The sequence below is a fragment of the Equus caballus genome, chromosome 28 (assembly GCF_041296265.1).
Source record: "Equus caballus isolate H_3958 breed thoroughbred chromosome 28, TB-T2T, whole genome shotgun sequence".
Classification (NCBI taxonomy): domain Eukaryota; kingdom Metazoa; phylum Chordata; class Mammalia; order Perissodactyla; family Equidae; genus Equus; species Equus caballus.
In genome coordinates, this window is record NC_091711.1 from 34,972,924 (window position 1) to 34,992,188 (window position 19,265).

Consider the following 19,265-nt stretch of genomic DNA (forward strand, 5'->3'; position numbering starts at 1 on the left):
AAGTATGTGAAAAAATTAGTGGGAAAGCTGAGTAGATAGAAGTAATACTTAAAAAATGGTTAAGAAGTTGGAGTGGAGTCTGCCAGGCTTCAGCTCAGATGCCGGGTCCACTTCGTATGAGGCATGCATTCTAGACGAGTGCTCACCCTCTCTTGGCATCAGTTCTCCTCATCTATAATAAGGGCATAGCAAGATGGGAATAGTATGTGTGGTGAAGGTTAAATTGTGTTATGCCTGCCTCATAATAAATATTTAGTAAATGTTAGCCATTTTAAACTATGACCATAAAAGGGAAATTGTAACATTCGAATTTAATGTTGAAAAATGAAAGTCATTTTTCAGAGCCCAAATGGGAATGTCACAATATTCCGTGGTCGGTATTAATAAAATACGGCTTGTGGGCGATAGGTTCACAAAGGGCAGTTTGAAAACTCTGCTAAAGTGACTTCCTCTTAACATTAGCTACAAAGGGGCAACGGATTCATATATTGAAAAAGTGATGATATCTTCAAATGCCGAAGATGCTTTTCTAATCAAAATGCTGCTGAGACAGACGAGGCGTCCAGAGATTGGAGACAAATTCAGCAGTCGTCATGGGCAAAAAGGTAAATTGTTTCATTTCTCAACCTGTTTATACAACTGAATACAGTAAAGTATTTATTAACCACATGTGTGTGAAATATTTTATAATTTCCCCTATTTAAAAAAATTAATATGTTTGAAAAATTATTACATTGTTATCAAAATTATTCTTTTGTTTCTCAGATTAACCTATTTATGTCTTAATGGCATTTAAAAATATACCATAGCGTTACTTCTCTGTGCTAGTTATTTTACTCTCCTGTAACTGCTTGGCCCAAAATTATAAATACGTGTTTAGAATACTGTACATTCTGTTGGGCCACGGTATCGTAGGATGTGAGCACTAGCAGATACCTCAGGATTGTCTGCCCTTTTATTTAACCCATGAGGAAGTGCAGACCCTGTGTGTTAAGCGGCCAGTGAAGGGTACCCCACTAGTTGGTGCTGAGCTGGTGTTAGAACCTGGGTCTCCCGGCTCCACTGCGGGGCTTTGTCAGCTGCAGCGCGGTCCCTCTCCTACATGGGGTTTCTCTGTCTGATCCCATTGCCCAGCCTCACTCTTTCCTTTGATGGTTACTGCTGGGTTTTCATCCATTTGTGGTTTTGTTTTGTTTTGTTTTTTATCCTCAAGAAGCATAGCTACGTCACCATTGATTAATGCATTTTTCAGTAGGGTCTCTTTTAGTCAATATACATAGTGCGTAAGAGTGGAAAGTTTGTCCTGGATTTGAATTTTGGCTCTGTCTGCCTCCTACTAGTTTTACAGACAACAACAGCTAACACTTTGGTAGCACTGACTGTGCGCCTGGCAATGTTCTCAGCACTTTACATACGCTAACTAATTTGCTTCTCTCACAATCCTGGGAGGCAGGTACTGTTATTACCTGCATTTTATACGTGAGGAAACAGAGGCACAGAGAGATTGATAGCTTGCCCAAGGGCCCCAGTTGGTGGCAGAACTGGTGTTTGAACCCTGACATCCTGGCTCCAGAGTCCATGTTTTTACAACTATACTATCCTGACTGCTAAGCAGTTAGCATTGTGCCCAGCACTTAGTAAGTGCTCAAGAAGTGAGGGCAGTGATCATGAACATGGGCTAGTATTCGTTCCACTCTTCAACCTTGAATCCTGCCTTTGTTTATAAACTACTAGTGTGATATCTTCTTGTTTTGAAGATAACTGCACGTTATGTTCTTGCTGATTTTAACGGTTTATTTGCCAAGCAAGTACATCAAATATTACAATTTGTTTGGTCCAATGAATACAGCCTTAGTTGTTGTTCCATCAATGAAACTATTTCAGGCTAAGATACTATTTCATCAAAAGCATTTTTAGTTCAGTTGACAGACACAAGATTATTTTAACCTGTCAGTATTTTATAAGAATTGATGCCATCTATAAATGTGAATTTGACACTTCTACTTCATACAGTTACCTAAGATGCTAATTCTTAGTACCTTTTGGAAACGTATCTTGAGGTTCTAGTGTTTTCTATTGCTTACCAGTGAAAATCAAATTCTCTATAAAATGTCATCACTGAAAGCTTTATAAGAATGCACATGGTAAGAGAACATCTCCCTTCTGAATCAGTTTACAAACTTCAGATATCCCAAATCCTTATGCTTTACTCCATCAGAGTATTATGTGAAGAGTTGAAGGCTGGCGTACATTTCAGTAATTATCCACTGTGTTCAGTTCAGTGACTCCACCAAACTTCTGGAGGACAGGGAGCATGTCCGCGTAGTCTTAAAAAGCCTGACTGAGCCTTTCTCACAGTAGATACTTAATTGGTAGTTGATAACGGGTGAATATATGAATGAATTGAAGGTAGGGGAAATGAAAGAGGACAGATTCTCTACTCTTGATGGATTAAGTTTACTCAGGCTTTAATCTGTACGTTATATGTACCTTTGAAAATGAAAAACACACTTGATTCGTGAGCTCCTATGAACACAGACCTGTAGGTAAAGTGTCAGTAAGTTTGTGCTATAGCGTTTTTTCAGACTATTAATATGACAGGGATAACGTTCATTGACAGAAGTGGTTGCCAGCGTGCAGTGGTCTGAAACATGGCAGATTTTGGAGATCTGTTCGATCTTAGGGGGCTGTGACTTGTATGTCTCTCTATGAAGCTGAAAGAAGGCCCCTGGGGTTAGATGACCTTTCACTTGTAGTGCGGAGTTTATCTTGCTCGTTTTCCTTTTCCAGATGGCTTTTAATCCAAGGGTAAAAACCTTCTGATTAGCCTAGATTCCCTTGATATTCCCCTCTCTTGCAGCTTCATCAGATTTATTGAAAAGATTGGGAAAAAACAAGCAAACATAAAATAGGTAGTGTAAACTTTAAGAGAATAATAGAATTGGAATGATATAGGACCCTTAACTGAATGTAATTTTTATTTAATTTTTTATCAAATAATAAATGCACGTAGTTTAAAAAGGTGAAATAGTACAAAAAAGGGGTTTTGTACTGAAAAACACTAATTGCTGCCTTTCCTCCAATTCTGCTTCCCAGAAGCAATTTCTTCTCATTTTTACCTTCGTATTTCTAAATGACATTCTTAAACAGCTGGATATTCATTCATCCATCGTAGATATTACTACCTAGTGATTTCCTGTTACCATAGATGGGGGGACCGAGCACTTTGCTACCTCTCTTTCCTGTGTAAATTTGTCATAATTTTGGGTTATTCGATTGTTTAGATTGCATTATTATGACTAGATAAATATTGTTCACTCCCAGACCAAGTATATGACTTTATTTTTTCAGAAGGTAATAATCTTATTTTAAAATTTGCTTAATTTTGGGGCTGGCCCCGTGGCCGAGTGGTTAAGTTCGCACGCTCCGCTGCATGCGGCCCAGTGTTTCATTGGTTTGAATCCTGGGCGCGGACATGACACTGCTTATCAAACCACGCTGAGGCAGCGTCCCACATACCACAACTAGAAGGACCCACAACGAAGAATATACAACTATGTACCGGGGGGGCTTTGGGGAGAAAAAGGAAAAAGTAAAATCTTTAAAAAAAAAAAAAAATTTGCTTAATTTTCTTTGTTCCTATTACCATTCTTCTGTGCCATCAACAGCCTCTCAACACACTTTGCCACACGATTGGCAGTCTGGTAGGACCATTCCCCGTGTCACCCCAGAAGATCTCCTCTATAGCACCCTCACTGTTGCTGCTCCAAACTGTGGCGGTTATTCTCTGAGCCAGTATGTCAAGAGTTGGTAACAGGTGAGGGGCTGGCCCGGTGGTGCAGCGGTTAGGTGCGTACGTTCCGCTTTGGCGGCCTGGGATTCCCTGGTTCGGATCCCAGGTACGGACATGGCACCGCTTGGCAAGCCATGCTGTGGCAGGTGTCCCACATATAAAGTAGAGGAAGATAGGTACGGATGTTAGCTCAGGGCCAGTCTTCCTCAGCAAAAAGAGGAGGATTGGCAGCAGATGTTAGCTCAGGGCTAATCTTCCTCAAAAAAAGAAAAAGAAGAGTTGGTAACAGATGAGCTGAGGGATTGATTCCGGCTGCCCCCGGAGTGCTGGGCGGAGCCTGGTGCAGCCAAGGCCCTTGGCAGCCTCATCTTGTGTGCCCTAGAAATATTTTTAGAAAAGGTTGGGGAGCCCCCTATGTTAGTGTGCTATAACAAAATACCACAGACTGGGAGTCTTAAACAGCAGAATTTTACTTTCTCACAGTTCTGGAGGCTGGAAGTCCGAGCTCAAGGTGCTGGCAGATTTGGTTTCTCCTGAGGCCTCTCTCCTTGGCTTACAGACAGCCACTTTCTCCCTTTGTCCCCACGTGGCCTTTTTCCTATGTGCCCGCATCCCTCTTGTTCTAAGGACAGCAGTCATATTGGATTATGACCGCATTTAACCCTAGTGACCTCTTGAAAGATCATGTCTGCAAATAGGGTCACATCCTGAGGTATCCTGGGGGTTAGGACTTCAACATATGAATTTAGGGGCACAGTCCATGGCACACACTAAGCTTGCTGAATGGCAGCCACTTATTAAATTCCCATTTGAGCTCCTGTTTCTTGGCTCTTCCCATGTCACCCCCCAACAATTAGTGGAATAGTCTGTACATTAAATTGCTGAGAAAGGAGGCATGAGAAGTAAATTTTTTGAGATTGCGTACGTCTGAACATGTTCTGTCCTCATACTTGATTTATACTTTGGTTGAGTATAGAATTCTAGACTGAAAATTCTTTTGCCTAAGGATTTTGATGGCCCTGCCACATTATCGTCTAGATTCCGTGTTACTTACATGAACTGTAACATGGTTCTTCCTGATCTTTTGTGTAGGTGTGCCTGTTTCTCTCTTTCTCTTCTTCCTCCCTCCCTCCTTCCCTTCTTCCCTACTCCCTGCACCTAAGCTTTTACTGTCTTCTGTTCTTGGAATTCTGAAATTTCGTAGGCCTTCTTTTCATTCCTTGTCCTAGGAAATCAGGGACCTTCTTATTCTGGAAGTTCAGATTCCTTTAATTCTTGGACATTTTCTTATATTGTTGATAATTTCCTTTTCATCATTTTCCCTGTACCCTTTCTGGTTTTCTTACTACTTAGGTGTTGGATCTTCCAATAGTTTTCTTATCTTTTCCCCCTCCTTGTCCATTTGTTTCTCTTCTTGTTTTTCTTTCTAGGAGATTTGATCAACTTTATTTTCCAGATTTTTTTTTTACCTATCATATTTTTAATTTCTAATTAAAAATTTTAATTTGTACTCTTCCCTTTTTTTGAGGAAGATTAGCCCTGAGCTAACATCTGCCGCCAATCCTCCTCTTTTTGCCGAGGAAGACTGGCCCTGAGCTAACATCCTTGCCCATCTTCCTCTACTTTATATGTGGGACGCTTGCCGCAGTATGGCTTGCCAAGTGGTGCCATGTCCGCACCCGGGATCCATACAGGGGAACCCCGGGCCGCCAAACTGGAACATGCGCACTTAACTGCTGTGCCACCAGGCTGGCCTCTGTACTCTTCCTTTTTATAGCAATGAGTATATATTTTTAGTTTTCTTTCAGGTTTTGTTTTTGGGGGCTTTTTTTCTTTTTAGTTTTCTTCTATTCCTAATTTTGTCTGTATTTCTTGAGAGGTTTCTTTCCCTCACCTGTGTTTTAGGGTCTGGTTTGTTGTTCTTGGAATCTTTCTTCTAATACCTGGTATATCCTTGAACCCTAAAAAGCAGTTGGAAGCTCTATGTCCCATGGATAGAACTTGTTGCCTGGTGGACATCATTGTAGGGTGGTTAGGCAGGGAACCATTTTAATTGCTAGTGCCATCAGTTTCTACGTAGTAAGATCTTTCTAACTGCTGCCTGAAGGTTGGAGCTGGGAGTGAGGCTGGGGGCAGTGCTTAAAGCTATCAGCTGACCTTCTGGAAGCCTGGCAGGGGCAGGGGGCTGGAGCCCACTGTTCAGTGCACAGACTTTCATCTAATTCCTCTGTATCGGGTCCCACCCTCCACGGTGCTGGCTCCCCTTGGGTCTTGGGTCATTGTGGTTCACTTACTCGAGTGAGGGAGAGAGGAGAAGGGTAGTTTCCTGGCTGTATGGGGTGAGGAATAGAAACTCGGGATCTGATGATTTCTCATACAGACGTTTATTTCTACAAACATTATTAAGTGTCTTCTAAGTGTCGGAGACTATTCTGGGCCCTGGTGATAAGCAGTGCACAAGACAGACTAAACTTCTAGCCCTTGTAGGGCTTACAGTTTGTGGGCAAGAGACATAATGACAAGTGCTGAGATGAAAGTAAATAAAAGATAAGGAAGCAGACTAGGAAGCATCTTGCAGGGGGCGTGGTTAGTGGTTGAAATTTTAGGTAAAGTGGTGAAGCATCACCACCTCATTGGAAAGATGACGTTTGAGTAAAGACTTGAGAGAAGTAAGGGAACAGACCCTCTCTGGCTGAAGAACTTCAGAGGTGAAAGGAAGGCCTGAGGTTGGAGCGCTCGAGGACCGGTCAGGAGGCCAGTGTGGCTGGAGCAGAGAAGGGAGCGGAGAGTAATCGGAGACGAGACCTTATAGGTCATCAGTCTGTGAACTTGGGCTGAGTGAGAGGGAGAGACGCTGGAGGAGTCTGAGCAGGTGAGAAATATGATCTGACTTGTTCTGGCTCCTGTGTTGAACACAGACTGCAGTGGGGGAAGGGAGGGAGCAGTGATGCCAGCTAAAATGCTATCACGGAACCCAGGTGAGGGTGGTGGTGAGTAGGAACAGCCTAACAATAGAGAAACAGTGAGAACGGGTCAGGCTAGACACGTTTGAAACGTAGAGCCCGCTGGAATTGCTGATGGATGGGGTGACTTTGAGTCGGTCCTCCTGCTTCCAGCCTCACATTTCATCCCGCTTTTCACAGTACTTTGTCTCTGTTTCCCGAGCCTCCCCAGGAATGGGGGTGAGGCTGAACCAGCTCGCTTCTTCGTGCCTCCTCCTTGCTCCTTCTGTTAAGCTGCCGGCTGTTCTTGCCTCTCTTCATCAGCTTTCAGAATTCAGCAGTCATCTCTCGTCCCCTGCTAGCTCATTGACCATTCTTTTTCCTTATAGGTTTATACCATAATTTTTCCAACTCTTATGTTAGTGAGGTTTGGAGGAGTGGAGATAAACGTGTTTCATCTGCCATGTTTACTGGAAATCTGTATGTCCGTCTGAGAATGCTCAACACGAGAATAGTGTGCCCAGTATTTTTCACTGCGGTTTGTAGAACTGAAGTTGAAATTATTGTAGTAAAAGGTGAGGAGGAGTTTTAGAGCACCAACATTTTGTTCTCTGACCAGAGCCTTGCCTCTAAGCCTTCTTGCTTTTGCTGGCTATCAGAAGTGGGATGCCTCATCGTTATCCAGACTGGTACCAGCCTTTCATCCCCCAAGGCTCATAGCTCCCCGGTCCTAACTGACCACATAAGCCCGCTGAAGCTTTTATAAACAGAAGAACTAAATACTAAACCCACCCATGTGCACCCTGGGCATCAAAGAGAATCTGCTTTGACGGTCCCAGAGAAATCTATTCAGTCATGTTTAAGTCACTACTGTGAACTCAAAACTGTGTTGGGCTCTCTAGGAGGTAGAAAGGAAGTTCAGCCCTTTGCTGATGCCCATGAGGAGCTGGCTGTATACCTGAAGCAAAAAGATCAGTACAAAGCATTACAAAGCGTTAAATAGTAAATTATATGGTAAAGACCACTCATGATAGAGAAGTTTAGAGTTTATTGTGGATAGGAATAAAATCTTAGAATTTGAAAAGACCTTTTAAAAGTCTAGTCTAAATCCGTCTTCCTAGTATAAGAATTCCTTTCAGGTTATCTTTGGCAGATGGTTTTCCACTTCACATGTGGCCTGTGAAGGGAGGCCCTCACTGCCGTCTGAGACAACCTGTTCTGTAGTGACACCGTTGCGATGGGTATATTGAGCCTGAGTGCACTTTCTGTAACGTGCGCTGCTAGACCTGCCCTGGCCTGCTGGTGTGCTGAAGGGACACGTTCCCCTTTTCTTCTTGGGCTCCTTCTGTTCAGCATTTAGAGAATGCCTTCAGGTGGAGAAAGAGTATAGCAGAGAGGTAAAGGTCTAGAGCATTAAGAGAGCTATTTATCCCTTTATGCCTTCATCTCCTCCTCTTTGAAGTGGAGACGGTTTCCTAGGAGTTACTGCGGGGATTAAACGAAATGATGTGTGTAAGGCAGTGGACAGTGCCCGGTGCACAGCCGGCAGTCGGTAAAGGGGAACTGCTCCCGTTAGGTCTGTCTTGTGTCTCCTCTCGCGGGCTAGGCAGGAAGGGAAGGCTTCAGAGACGGGGTGGGATCTGGACTTGGAGGGCTGTGATGAAGATGAGGCCTGAGAAAGAAAAACGGATTGGTGACAGAGAAGAGCAAGTGCGTGGGACTGGTTGACCCCAAGAATAAGGAGAGGAAAGAGGCCACAGTGACTGTGGTTTTAAGCCTGGTCAATGAGGACACCAGTCACAGAGCAACTTTTGTCTCGTTGACTTTGAGATGATGGAAGGTCATCTCACATGCATGTATTATTATTTCATCTGTTTATTGAGCTTTCCCTGTGTACCAGGCACTGTTCTAGAGACTGGAAATACAATGGTAAATAAAACTGACAGGGCTTCTGCTCTCTTGGAGTTTATGTTCTCTTGGGGGAGAAAACAGAAAAGAAGTAAACAGAAATACACAGTAATTTAAGATGTCATATGTGCTCCCTGAGAACCGACAGATGAAAAAGAGTCAACCAAGCAAAAGTCTGGGAGAATTAAGTTCAATAGCCCTGAGGCATGAGAGAGCTTGATATATTCAAGAGATAGAAAAGAGGCCAGTCAGGCCAGGCGTATGCCTGAGGAGGAGCATGGTACGAGATATGGTGAGAGAAATAGTACAGGGGCACATCCTACAGGGCCTTGTGGCCAAAAGAAAAGAGTGTGGACTTGATTTTATTTTTTCCGTCTTCTCGCCAGAGCCCCTCAGTACATAGTTGGTTATTCTACTTATAGGTCTCTCTGGCTCTGCTATGTGGGATGCCTCCTCAGCATGGCTTGATGAGCAGTGCTAGGTCCACACTCAGGATCCGAACCGGCAAAACCCTGGGCCACTGAAGCGGAGCGCACAAATTTAACCACTTGGCCAAGGGGCTGGCCCCTGGACTTTATTTTAAATATGCGGGGAACCAATAGGCCTGTTGGCTAGCGAGTGTAAGCAAGGAGTAACAAGAGCTAACCTACCATTGTAAGAGATCGCCCTGGATTCCATGTGGAGAGCAGACTGGAGGGGGGAGCAAGGAGGGACAGGGACACAGGGAGACTACTGCAGTGTCCAGGCAAGAGAGGATGGTGGCTTGGACTAGGGTAGCAGCAGTGGCAAAATGGAGAGACGTGCTGGATGCTGGATATACTCTGGAGAGAGAGCCAACACAACTTGCTGATGGCTCAGGTGTTGGGGGAGGAAAAGATGAACTGAGGATGAGATTTGTGACCTGAGCAGCTGGCAATGCTATTTACCAAGACTGGGCGACTGGGGAAGGAATAGTTTTTTGGAGTTAGGCAGAGGAGGGGTTGAGAGCTTGGGCCTCAGGTTTGAGATGCCTATTAGACTCCAGGAGAGGATGTTGAGTAGGCAGTTGCTTAGAGTCTGGGGCTCCAGGGAGAGTTTAGGGCTAGAGGTAAAATTTGGAAGTCATCTGCATGCAAATTTATAGTATTTCACCTTTGTGTATTAGTAATTTACAAGCATTTTCATCTGTATTCCATCCTTTAACCTTTACAGTTCTGGTTAGTATTGTTATTCCTACCTTATAGAACCAGGAAATTGAGGCTCAGGGAGGTGAGTAGCTTGCCTACTACAGCTTAGTGCCGGTAGAGTCAGCAATCAAATCCGGGTTTTTGATTCTGAGTGCATTGCCCATTCTGTTAAATGTGGTTAAGGTGGCTCTTTTCTCTTCTGACATCCCATTGTCACACTGCCCCTGAGATTCCCCTTGGAAAAGACACAGCCTTTTCCTGAGACTGAATCCTAGTATTTCTTAATATATCTTTAAGTCTGCTCCTTAAGGTGATCATCTTATTAAAATGCCCATTCTTCCTGGCTAAGCAGCTTTGCACAGCACTCCTCTGCTACCAATCCGGAGTAAATACCATCCCCATATACCTTGTACCAGAAATGGCTGCCAGACCCCCATATTAAGACATATTCCTCGCATAGAGCTGTCTTTCCAGGGATCCCTTTCCTTCTAAAATAAACTCATTGTAGAACACTACCCCCATTCCCTTCTTTAATTGGTCCTCTGGTCAGGCTTTAGTAGCCTTGGTTAAAATTCAAAATTGTCAAGAATTTGAGCAGATAGAAAAGAAAGTAAATTTTTGAGCGCTCAACTTTGACCATTCTCCTGACTCATCTGGCTAGCTGTGATGGTTAGAGCCAGAAAAGGAGGAGCATTGAAGGATGTTTGGACAGCGATGGAAGGGAGCTGGTTTGGAACATTCACGTGCAGTGGCACAGCTGGCAGCGTCTGTAAGGAGCCATGCAGCAACCCAGCCATTAAAGAGGAACTGGATCAGGCCCCAAAGAGTTGTATACGTTGGCAAGTAAAATGTGGATGAAATGGAGACTGTAGTCCCCAACATCAGTTCTGCTATTTGTGGTTGCCATGAAATGAGCTGATAAAACTTTCCTAGTAGTAGTGTGAGTTTTCAGGGTACATGTGTCACACCGTGGTCCCTGCGGTGATTTGTTTCTATTTTGGTCTAGACACACTCCAGAATGAGAGCAACAGTTCATTGAATGTAGTTTTCACTCTTGAAATGTGGAATTGTTTTTAAAATCTTGATCTCCTTTCCAAGTGTTCCAGACTGCTAGGTACCTTAGAGTGAAGCCATGGCTTTTACGATAGATACGTACTGATGTTCCATGGGGGAAAATAGAGCAGATCGTGAGTCTGGAATGTTCCTCATGTTTTCTCTTCATGTTTTTTCTCAGTCAGTTTATAGATAAAGATAGGAAGAGATCTCCACATATAATGCTGATTGCAGTCGTGCTTGGAACTAAACTTTTTATTAAAATCAAGATAACTTATGTAAGTCTCTTGAACGTTGGTATAAGTTCTATATGAAGGGAACTCATCAAAGGCGAACATTTTGCCCTGGAGCCTTGCTTTTTCTGATGGTTAGTGCATTTATTAGAAGGCTGAGCAGATTTCTGGCTTGGTTTTTGTTTTTTTTAGTTCTTTAACAAAAGTTATCTGTCAGCCTAAGGAATTTCCAAGTTAAGTTTCATTCCTGTGCTCAGGCAAACCAAATTATTATATTTCCCAATTTCCTCTTACTTTTGCTGCCATTCACAATGAGGGAGGAGAAAGTGGACTCCTTTGATGTGGGAGGGGGGGGAAGCAATATATCACATCCCTGAAAGCACATTTCTCAGTCTCTCATGTGAAAAAGGATTAGCACCTCCAACAAAGGTTCTGTAGATCACAGAATTGGGCAGCAATACCAAACAGTATTCCTAAGGAGAGGAAAAACTGTATTTGAGCAAGAGTGTTTGTCCTGGCAAACAGAAGCTTTTTAATAACTGCAAATCTGAGATAATGGCATACGCTCCTCGGTATCTCCCCCTAAACCCTCTGACAGCTAGTTTAAATAGAGGGAAGTCAGCCCTTGTTTTAAAGTAGAAGTACAGTCTTCTCCACATGCAGTCTTTTCACGGAGTAGTTCAGTGTATCTTTGGTCCGTAAGGAGTATGCATTTACGGATAAAATTGTTTAGAGGATTCACCTTTGACTGTCTCATTCAACGAAAGTTCCATTATAAGGTTACTTGCTTCCATTTTGCATTAATAAAAGTTCTTCAACAACCTGCTGAATTAATTTATTAAGATTTTGATTGAATATTTATTAGAAGAAAAGAAAACCTACCCTGACTTTCCACCACATCAAAGAATCCTTACACAGTGCGTGTAAAGAGGCTTTGGGAAGTGAGAAAGTGTTAATTTGCGTGTGGCAGAAAAGCCAGGAGGAAGGTTTGTTTGTTAAACAAGGTTTGGTTAAAAACTTTGCTTTTTTCCAGACCTTCATTAATTTCCTTCTTCAAGATTAAGTTTTCTAAAATTGAGAGAATGAAGAGACTTGGATTTCAAGTAATAATAATAACACCTTGTGCTCATGTAGCACTTGAGACCATCTACAATCCTCTCTGCTAGACCGGGGCTTCAAAGTCGCGGTGTCTTTGGCTCCCTACTTTGCCTGATCCTGCTTGAATGAAAGATTCTAAGTCGGAAGGCAGGAGGGGGCCGATCGAGCTAGCAGTGTGGGCTCCAAGATAAGGTGTGTCATGCCAAATGATCCTTCAGAATTTTGGTCCAAAAAGAAATTCTGGCAACTCTTACTTTAATGTTAGATATGAGGATTATTTTGTCTGCATAGGCCCATTATTGTAAAAAGATTTTGTTTAATTTACTTTTTTAAGAACAAATCTTGGTCTTCACCAGCTAGCCAGTAACCCTCTGACCTTTCAGTAAGTATCCAACTAAAGCTTTGAAATTAGGGTGTTTAGTGTTTTATGGCCCAGAATAAAAATCTCCAATTCTGTTTCCAAATAGTATAGCCTCAGCACATTTTATTAAGCTCTTGACACATTCAGCCGTGTGTATTTTGTAAAGTTCCTATGGTTATTGTTTTACAATAGCTGCTTCCAGGAGTATTGTAAGGGTTTCAATTAATCAGCCCTTTGTGTGCTTCAGACTATGCAAATTTATCACATCAAACCATTCAACTGCTCCTGGGAAAGCCGTGTAAAAACTGTATTGTCTTCGAGCGCCTCCTCTCATTTAGAGTGATGTTTTAATAAGAAAGCTAATCAAGTTTTCTTATGCATTATTTATCTGTTAACATGTAAGGAAGAGCCGAATTAAAATTATGTCAACCGGGACATGGCAAGCGACGTGATAGATCTGGAAAGGATTCAACCCCAGAACAGAGCTGATAGGATTCAACAGTTTTTGTCTCCTCCCCTCCCCCTCGGGATTATTTAAGGTGGTGGTGTGAAGAATAAAAGAAGGTTAATTCAATGACTGGAAAGGGGGAAAGGAAGAAAGGACTAACCACCTGTGTTAGTCTTCACGTTTTGATTTAGAGATTTACGTTTCTGAATATATAAAGGCTGATCGAGATGAGTTGATTCAAAGCAAAAACATTTCATACTTAACACCAACAGTAGAACTTGAAAGCATTCCCGCTGCCGCTTTGGCCCCATTTACCGCCATCTTCATCCTCCGTGAACTGTGCCACGCTGGAGAGCTGCAGCCTGGGTCCTGTGAAGTTCGCAAGTTGTCGGGAGACACCGTCCTGTTAATTTGAAGTGATCTGAACAGCCCAGCAGAGCCAGCTTGTTCTGGGCCTCTTCAGCTAAAGTTAGTGCAGCTACAACTGCTCCTTCTATTCATTAAGTTGGTCTCCTTTGGTTTGCTAGTTTGCTTCCTGCTGAGAGTAATTAGGTTTCTTATATAATAATAATTCCTTGTATTTAGATGCTGCCTTTCTCTAAGGACCTTAAAGTACCTCTCAGACATTAGCTCATCTATTCTAACACAATTGCCTCATGGGGTAGGTGCTAATTATTCCCATTACAAAGATCAGACACCTAAGGCTCACCAGAAAGTGGTGCTTTCCCCCCAGGTAACACAGTATCAGTTGAACAGAACAGAGTCAAATTAAGGTCACCCGCTTCCTTGATAGCCTGCCCTCTATACCTCTGTCTGAGAGTCCAGGGGATGATGAGCCCTTCACAGATGGCTTCCCCCCCATTTATGAACCTCCTTACCGGGCACTGCAGAGTGATCATTCCTCTAATAAACACCAGCCCTCTTCTTCTACTTTGACTGACAGAGGAAAATCACAGCATCATTTCACCCTTCGTTTAGTGCAGAGGGTGTTAAACTGTGCAGAATAAACAGTCTTGTCTAACAGTTAAGTACCTGCAGAAAGTAAAAGTAGGTAATTAGACTCTGCTTAGTAAGATTTCAGCAGAATGTACCACCCAATTTGCTCTACATCTCTCAGCATTAGAACATGGCAAGCTGAATTGTAGAAATGTTTTCATTTTTAATATTCAATCAGATGAATCTGCATAGGACACCTTTCAAGTGGACTGAGTCCCTGAACCTCTTCATATACCCACCTCCACCACGGCACTTAGCACACAGCATATACTGGGAAACCGAGGGAAATGATTCTCTCTTAACTCACTCAGAAAAGGAAGAGTAATAACATATCTCAACCTGAGTGGCAAATGTAATCCAAAAGTGGTTATACATAGAAAGTAGACTTGCTAAACACAAATCTAAAAAATTAAAAAGTGAAGCAGAGTGTGGTATTAAAATGAGACCTGGCTAACAACAAAATAGAAAACCATTTGCTGCCTGGTTCTCAACACATTGAAGTCACGTTAAAAACAGCACTTGAATTAAAGATGTTTTTACAGTTGTCTTCTGCCAGTTGCTACTTGTTTTCCTGTCTTGATATGGTACTAGCTTTAGTTTTTTTTACCTTTTTTCTTGTGTTCTTACCTTTAATTTTTTTTTTCTATTTGAATTGAGATAGGTCCATTATACTAAAACTAGTTTTTAAAAAAAGCCAAAAATGACTTTTGAACAAATTTGTTGCTGTTTATAATTAGAAATACTTTTTAAGAATGATTCATCAGATTAACTGGACTTTTGCCGGGTAAACCTATTCGTAAAATGATTTACATGTTGTTCTGCGAGGCCTCGGAAATAGAGATAACAAATTGGTGTAAAAACCTTCGGTGTATGGGGCATGACGCAAGGCGGACGGTGCCGGTGGCTCCCCAGATTTGCCTTTCCTGAGTGGCTTGATGCTCAGACTTGTGGCTTCTTTAGATTCCGTAAAATCTTCACCTTTATAACTTGAGATTAAGAGTGGTGGTGACGAAATAATATTTTATCGACTGGGTATCTGTAGAACCTTTCTGCTCTGACTTTCTGTGTTCCAGTTTCTCCCAATTATCTGTTTTCATTTGGTAAGAGTTCTGCCGTGTAGTCTGTCGTCTAATTCCTTCGGCTCCTGTGAGTGCATTGACTGTTCCTGGGCCTGTTAAACTGGTGTATTTGCATTTCACTGCCAGGAGGTCGTGCTATAAACAATGGGGTTGGGACACCAGCATGATGAGCCAGGGGACGAAATTTTATTTTAAAATCTGAAATGCTGTGTAAGCATTTAAGGTATGAATTAGTCGTTGTTTCACAACAGCCTCCATTCGATGTGGTTTATTTGTAGTCCATCCTCTTTTCAAGGATCCAGGGGAGGGTTAGCACACTGGAGCGCACTGCATGTCATTTACATTTTTAAACCAGCATTAAAGGAAAGTGACTATAACTTTCAAGAGTTCTAAATATTAGCAGAGATTTTTCATGTCTCTGTCCCTGGAGACAACAGTTTTAATTTCTGATTTGAAAATAAGAAAAGGAACCTTCCTGCTTTGATTAAGGATTTGAATAATTCTGAAACAGAAATACCTTTTAAAAAAAGAAAAGTCTGGTTCTGAGATTGAGAACCTCTTCTCTCCGCTAATGAATTCAGTAAAATACAAACTTTAAAAAATCATCTGTCTAATTTGAGATTCAAGATCATCAAATTCTGTCTAAATATTTTGTTTTAACTTCTAAGCTCATTATGGTTTCTTTGTGTTAACTTGTATTAAAATCTGTCAGCTATGACTGGTCTCATAAGCACAGTCAGCGGACCAGAATAAGTTAATTATTTACTTGTGTCACTAGTGCTCTTCATCTAATGAAATGCACAGCTGTGTTAGATCTGCAGTTGGATGTGTAGCTTCCATTGTTCCGCAAGTCAGCAGAGGGTAGAAGCCGCAATGATGGAGAGCCCTCAGTTCTTTCTGCTGTTCTGGCTTTCTGTGTCGATTTCATGGATCTTTTATCATTCACTTTCACACAAAACAAACAACACAGGGCTGTCTGCTATGGGAACCATCTTGGCATATAAAAGGGTTTTCAGAGCCTAAAGTAATTTTAAGTTAGCTAAGATTTAATTTTTGGCTTACAGGTGCCCTTGATTCAGATGCGGCCGAAGCAGTTCCTATAATGGAATGAAAAAATCCGAAAGTTACTGTATTTTTAAATGCAATGTCAGAAAAGAACTGATAAGAAAATAACTTTCCAGAAAGGAACCTCCATACTAAATATTAATCAGATTTCAAGCAGAGTCATTAGAGATTCAGATTTCAGGGGAAGGAGCATTACTTTCGTTTTAATAACAAAGTTAAATTTGCGTGATTAAAACATGTCATCTAAAACTGAAAATGCGAAATGCAGATCGTCTCTGTCCTCGCCTCCCCCATGTAAGTCTGTCGTGCTTCCTCGGCGGGTTTCTGTACCTCCTGCCCCTCACTCCCACCTTCTCTTGTTGGGGGGTGAACAGGCAGCTTCCTCCTGAGCAGACGCCGGCATCCCCCTGTGAATGCTGCTGAAGGGGTGCAGAGGTTTTCCTTTGGTTTTGTGTTTAGGGGATGTGACTGAACCCCCCCCACCCCGGCCAAAATGATATTCTCACCGCAGCCGTCCTGGGACCGCCTCTTCGGGAATTAAATGTTTAACATTTCGTTCACTGCTAAACAATGTTGTTGTCGGCGCACCTAGATTTACTATTTGATCTCTTTCAGAGTGGATTTCCCAGTAGCCCAAGTGTGTTGTCAGATAATTTCAGTGTGGACAAGATGGATTTTTGGAGGGAAGAAAGAGGGGTCACACCCTCTACTTGATTTAAATTCTAACACATTGGAGCTGAATCTGAAATAAAGTGAACTGAATGTTTCTGTTCTCCATGTACGAAAGCATACTTTCTTTATAATAAACAATACGATTTCAACCAAAAAGCCAGTTAAAGTACCTACAGGCTCTAGAATTCAAGTCCACAAACCTAATTACCATATTGTTGACAGCTGTTAGAAATCAGAATATTAATAACCAGTGTTAAATAGGCAAATGACACTCTTCTTTAGACTTTAAGTCTTGGTGATTATAACACATCGTGAAACATTTATTTTAAAATAGTTTAATTATGTAGAAATCAAACTGAGAAATGAAAAATTTCTTTGAGAGCAGTTTCTTTTCAATAGGTGTGGATGGTTGATAACTTTATATACAAGGGAAAGGGAATTTTCTCTTAACTAAATTTAAAAGCATTTTTTCCTTAGTCCAAGCCATCATACACTAGTTTTCCAATTCTAAATTATATAGATTGGGTTAACAATCTAAATTATACCCCTATTTGTCCAAGCAAAGGAAATCAGGAATTAAAAATTATTTAAGCAACAAAATCCCCTAGAGGTTAGAATCATATTAAGGGAGTAATAAAGTACAGTTAAGAGACTAGCAGGAGTGTGCATAGAGTTGGTAAGTTTTTTGTTTTATTTTGTTTTCATTCTTAGAAATTCCATTTCTAATTCTACCCTTTTCTTCCAAGAATAATTTGGCGTTTAATTTTCTTGTTTGCCTTTACACTTCAGTGCAAGATCACTTTTCTAATGTGTTATAAGCTATAGGAATTGAAATTCCTCAGGGCAGCTTAGGCTCAGCCAGGGAGGCCCTGGCAAAAGTCAGCCAGCCAGCTAGCGCTCTGCAGCCAATAGGTAGACCTATTAGCATGTCAGCCACACACAAGTGCTTCTTGTCACAGTTTTCTAAAACCACAATTGAAACACACCCCTGGTTCAATCAGTTCTGTGTTTGGTGACCCGAGAGCTTGGGTTCCTGTGATCTGGATACAGTGTATAGCAGATCACGGACTAGCTGACAAGGGGCAAAATTGCTGCTGACTTGAAGTTTCAGGGACGTTGATGGGGCCAGGGGCCAGTGCAGTTGCTGCCGTTCCATCTCTGTGGCATGAGAGGTTGGGCAAGCAGCCGACAGCACCAGTGTGTCATGCCAGCAGGCCAGTCCACAGGCTGCAGTGCCTTTCTGCAAGGACAGCCGTTTTTGAAGTATTTGTCTAGCAGGATTGTTGGAAATTGCTTTTGTCACTCTTGATAGAGACCATGGGAAAGGTTTGAGAGCACTGGAAATAGAGATAGCAACGGGGAGATCCCAATTAAGTACTGTATTCTTCCTTTCTGATGATTTGCTTTACGTGGCATGAAATCTTCTCTCCCCCAGGTGTTTGTGGCTTGATCGTCCCTCAGGAAGACATGCCATTTTGTGATTCTGGCATCTGTCCGGACATCATAATGAACCCACATGGCTTCCCATCGCGAATGACGGTCCGTATGTTTTCCAGAGGTGCTGCTTTTAAGAAAGGGGTGATTGGTTTGTAGTGAGTGGAGGTGCTAGGACCCTGAAACTGATTTTTAGAAAGGGCCCTTTAACCTCTTTCCAAGTAAAGGGCTTCCTAGCCCCTGGTGATGCTGGGCTACTCCTCTCTACAGAGGTAATGCGGAGCAGGTCTGCCCTTCCCTTCGAGAGCAGTCTTCTGGGTGATAACTAGCTGTTCAGCGAAAAGAACCCTTTGTATGAACCTAATGCATCTCCCTTTCCCTCGTTATCTTGTAATCCTGGCTCTACCACTTACCAGCTGTATGATTTGGGAAAATTGCTTCATCTGTCTGTCCTTCAGTTTCCTCATAGGTAAAGTTAGGGAAATTGTGGTACCCATGTCATAGGGGTTTTGGGAGACATAAACTTTAGATCACACATGTCAAGCTTTTCCAACGGTCTGTCATACAATAAGAGAGTGATAAATATTTACTGCTATTAATTTATCTCTCATTAATAGTAGTAGCCTTATAATCTTTGGGGAAATAGGCCAGAACTAAATAAACAAACAGAATTCCTGTACCACAAGAAGGTGCTCATTTAATTGATTCACATCCCACAGGTGGGAAAGTTAATTGAGCTGTTGGCCGGCAAGGCTGGTGTGTTAGACGGCAGATTCCACTACGGCACTGCGTTTGGAGGTAGTAAGGTGAAGGATGTGTGCGAAGACCTCGTTCGCCATGGTTATAACTACCTGGGGAAAGACTATGTTACGTCTGGCATCACAGGGTAAGTGTGTTTTTAGACATTTTAAAGAAAAAGCATGATTTCATTAGGATAAGTGGTAAGAGCCCTTAAGATTTAAAGCTTCACTCCTTTAAGAAATCTGATACGAGAAAATCCAAATTTATGATGGAGGT

The 19,265-nt window shown here is 42.1% G+C and overlaps 1 protein-coding gene across 1 annotated transcript in view; it reads left to right on the forward strand.

Annotated features, from left to right (window-relative positions):
* The window catches only part of POLR3B (RNA polymerase III subunit B), a 115,733-nt gene that overhangs the window by 84,362 nt on the left and 12,106 nt on the right, over positions 1 to 19,265 (forward strand). Inside the window, exons 23-25 of the mRNA XM_001498980.7 lie at positions 463 to 605; positions 18,250 to 18,353; positions 18,968 to 19,134. Coding sequence (XP_001499030.1) covers positions 463 to 605; positions 18,250 to 18,353; positions 18,968 to 19,134 — 414 coding nt within the window. The remainder of the gene's footprint in view (positions 1 to 462; positions 606 to 18,249; positions 18,354 to 18,967; positions 19,135 to 19,265) is intronic.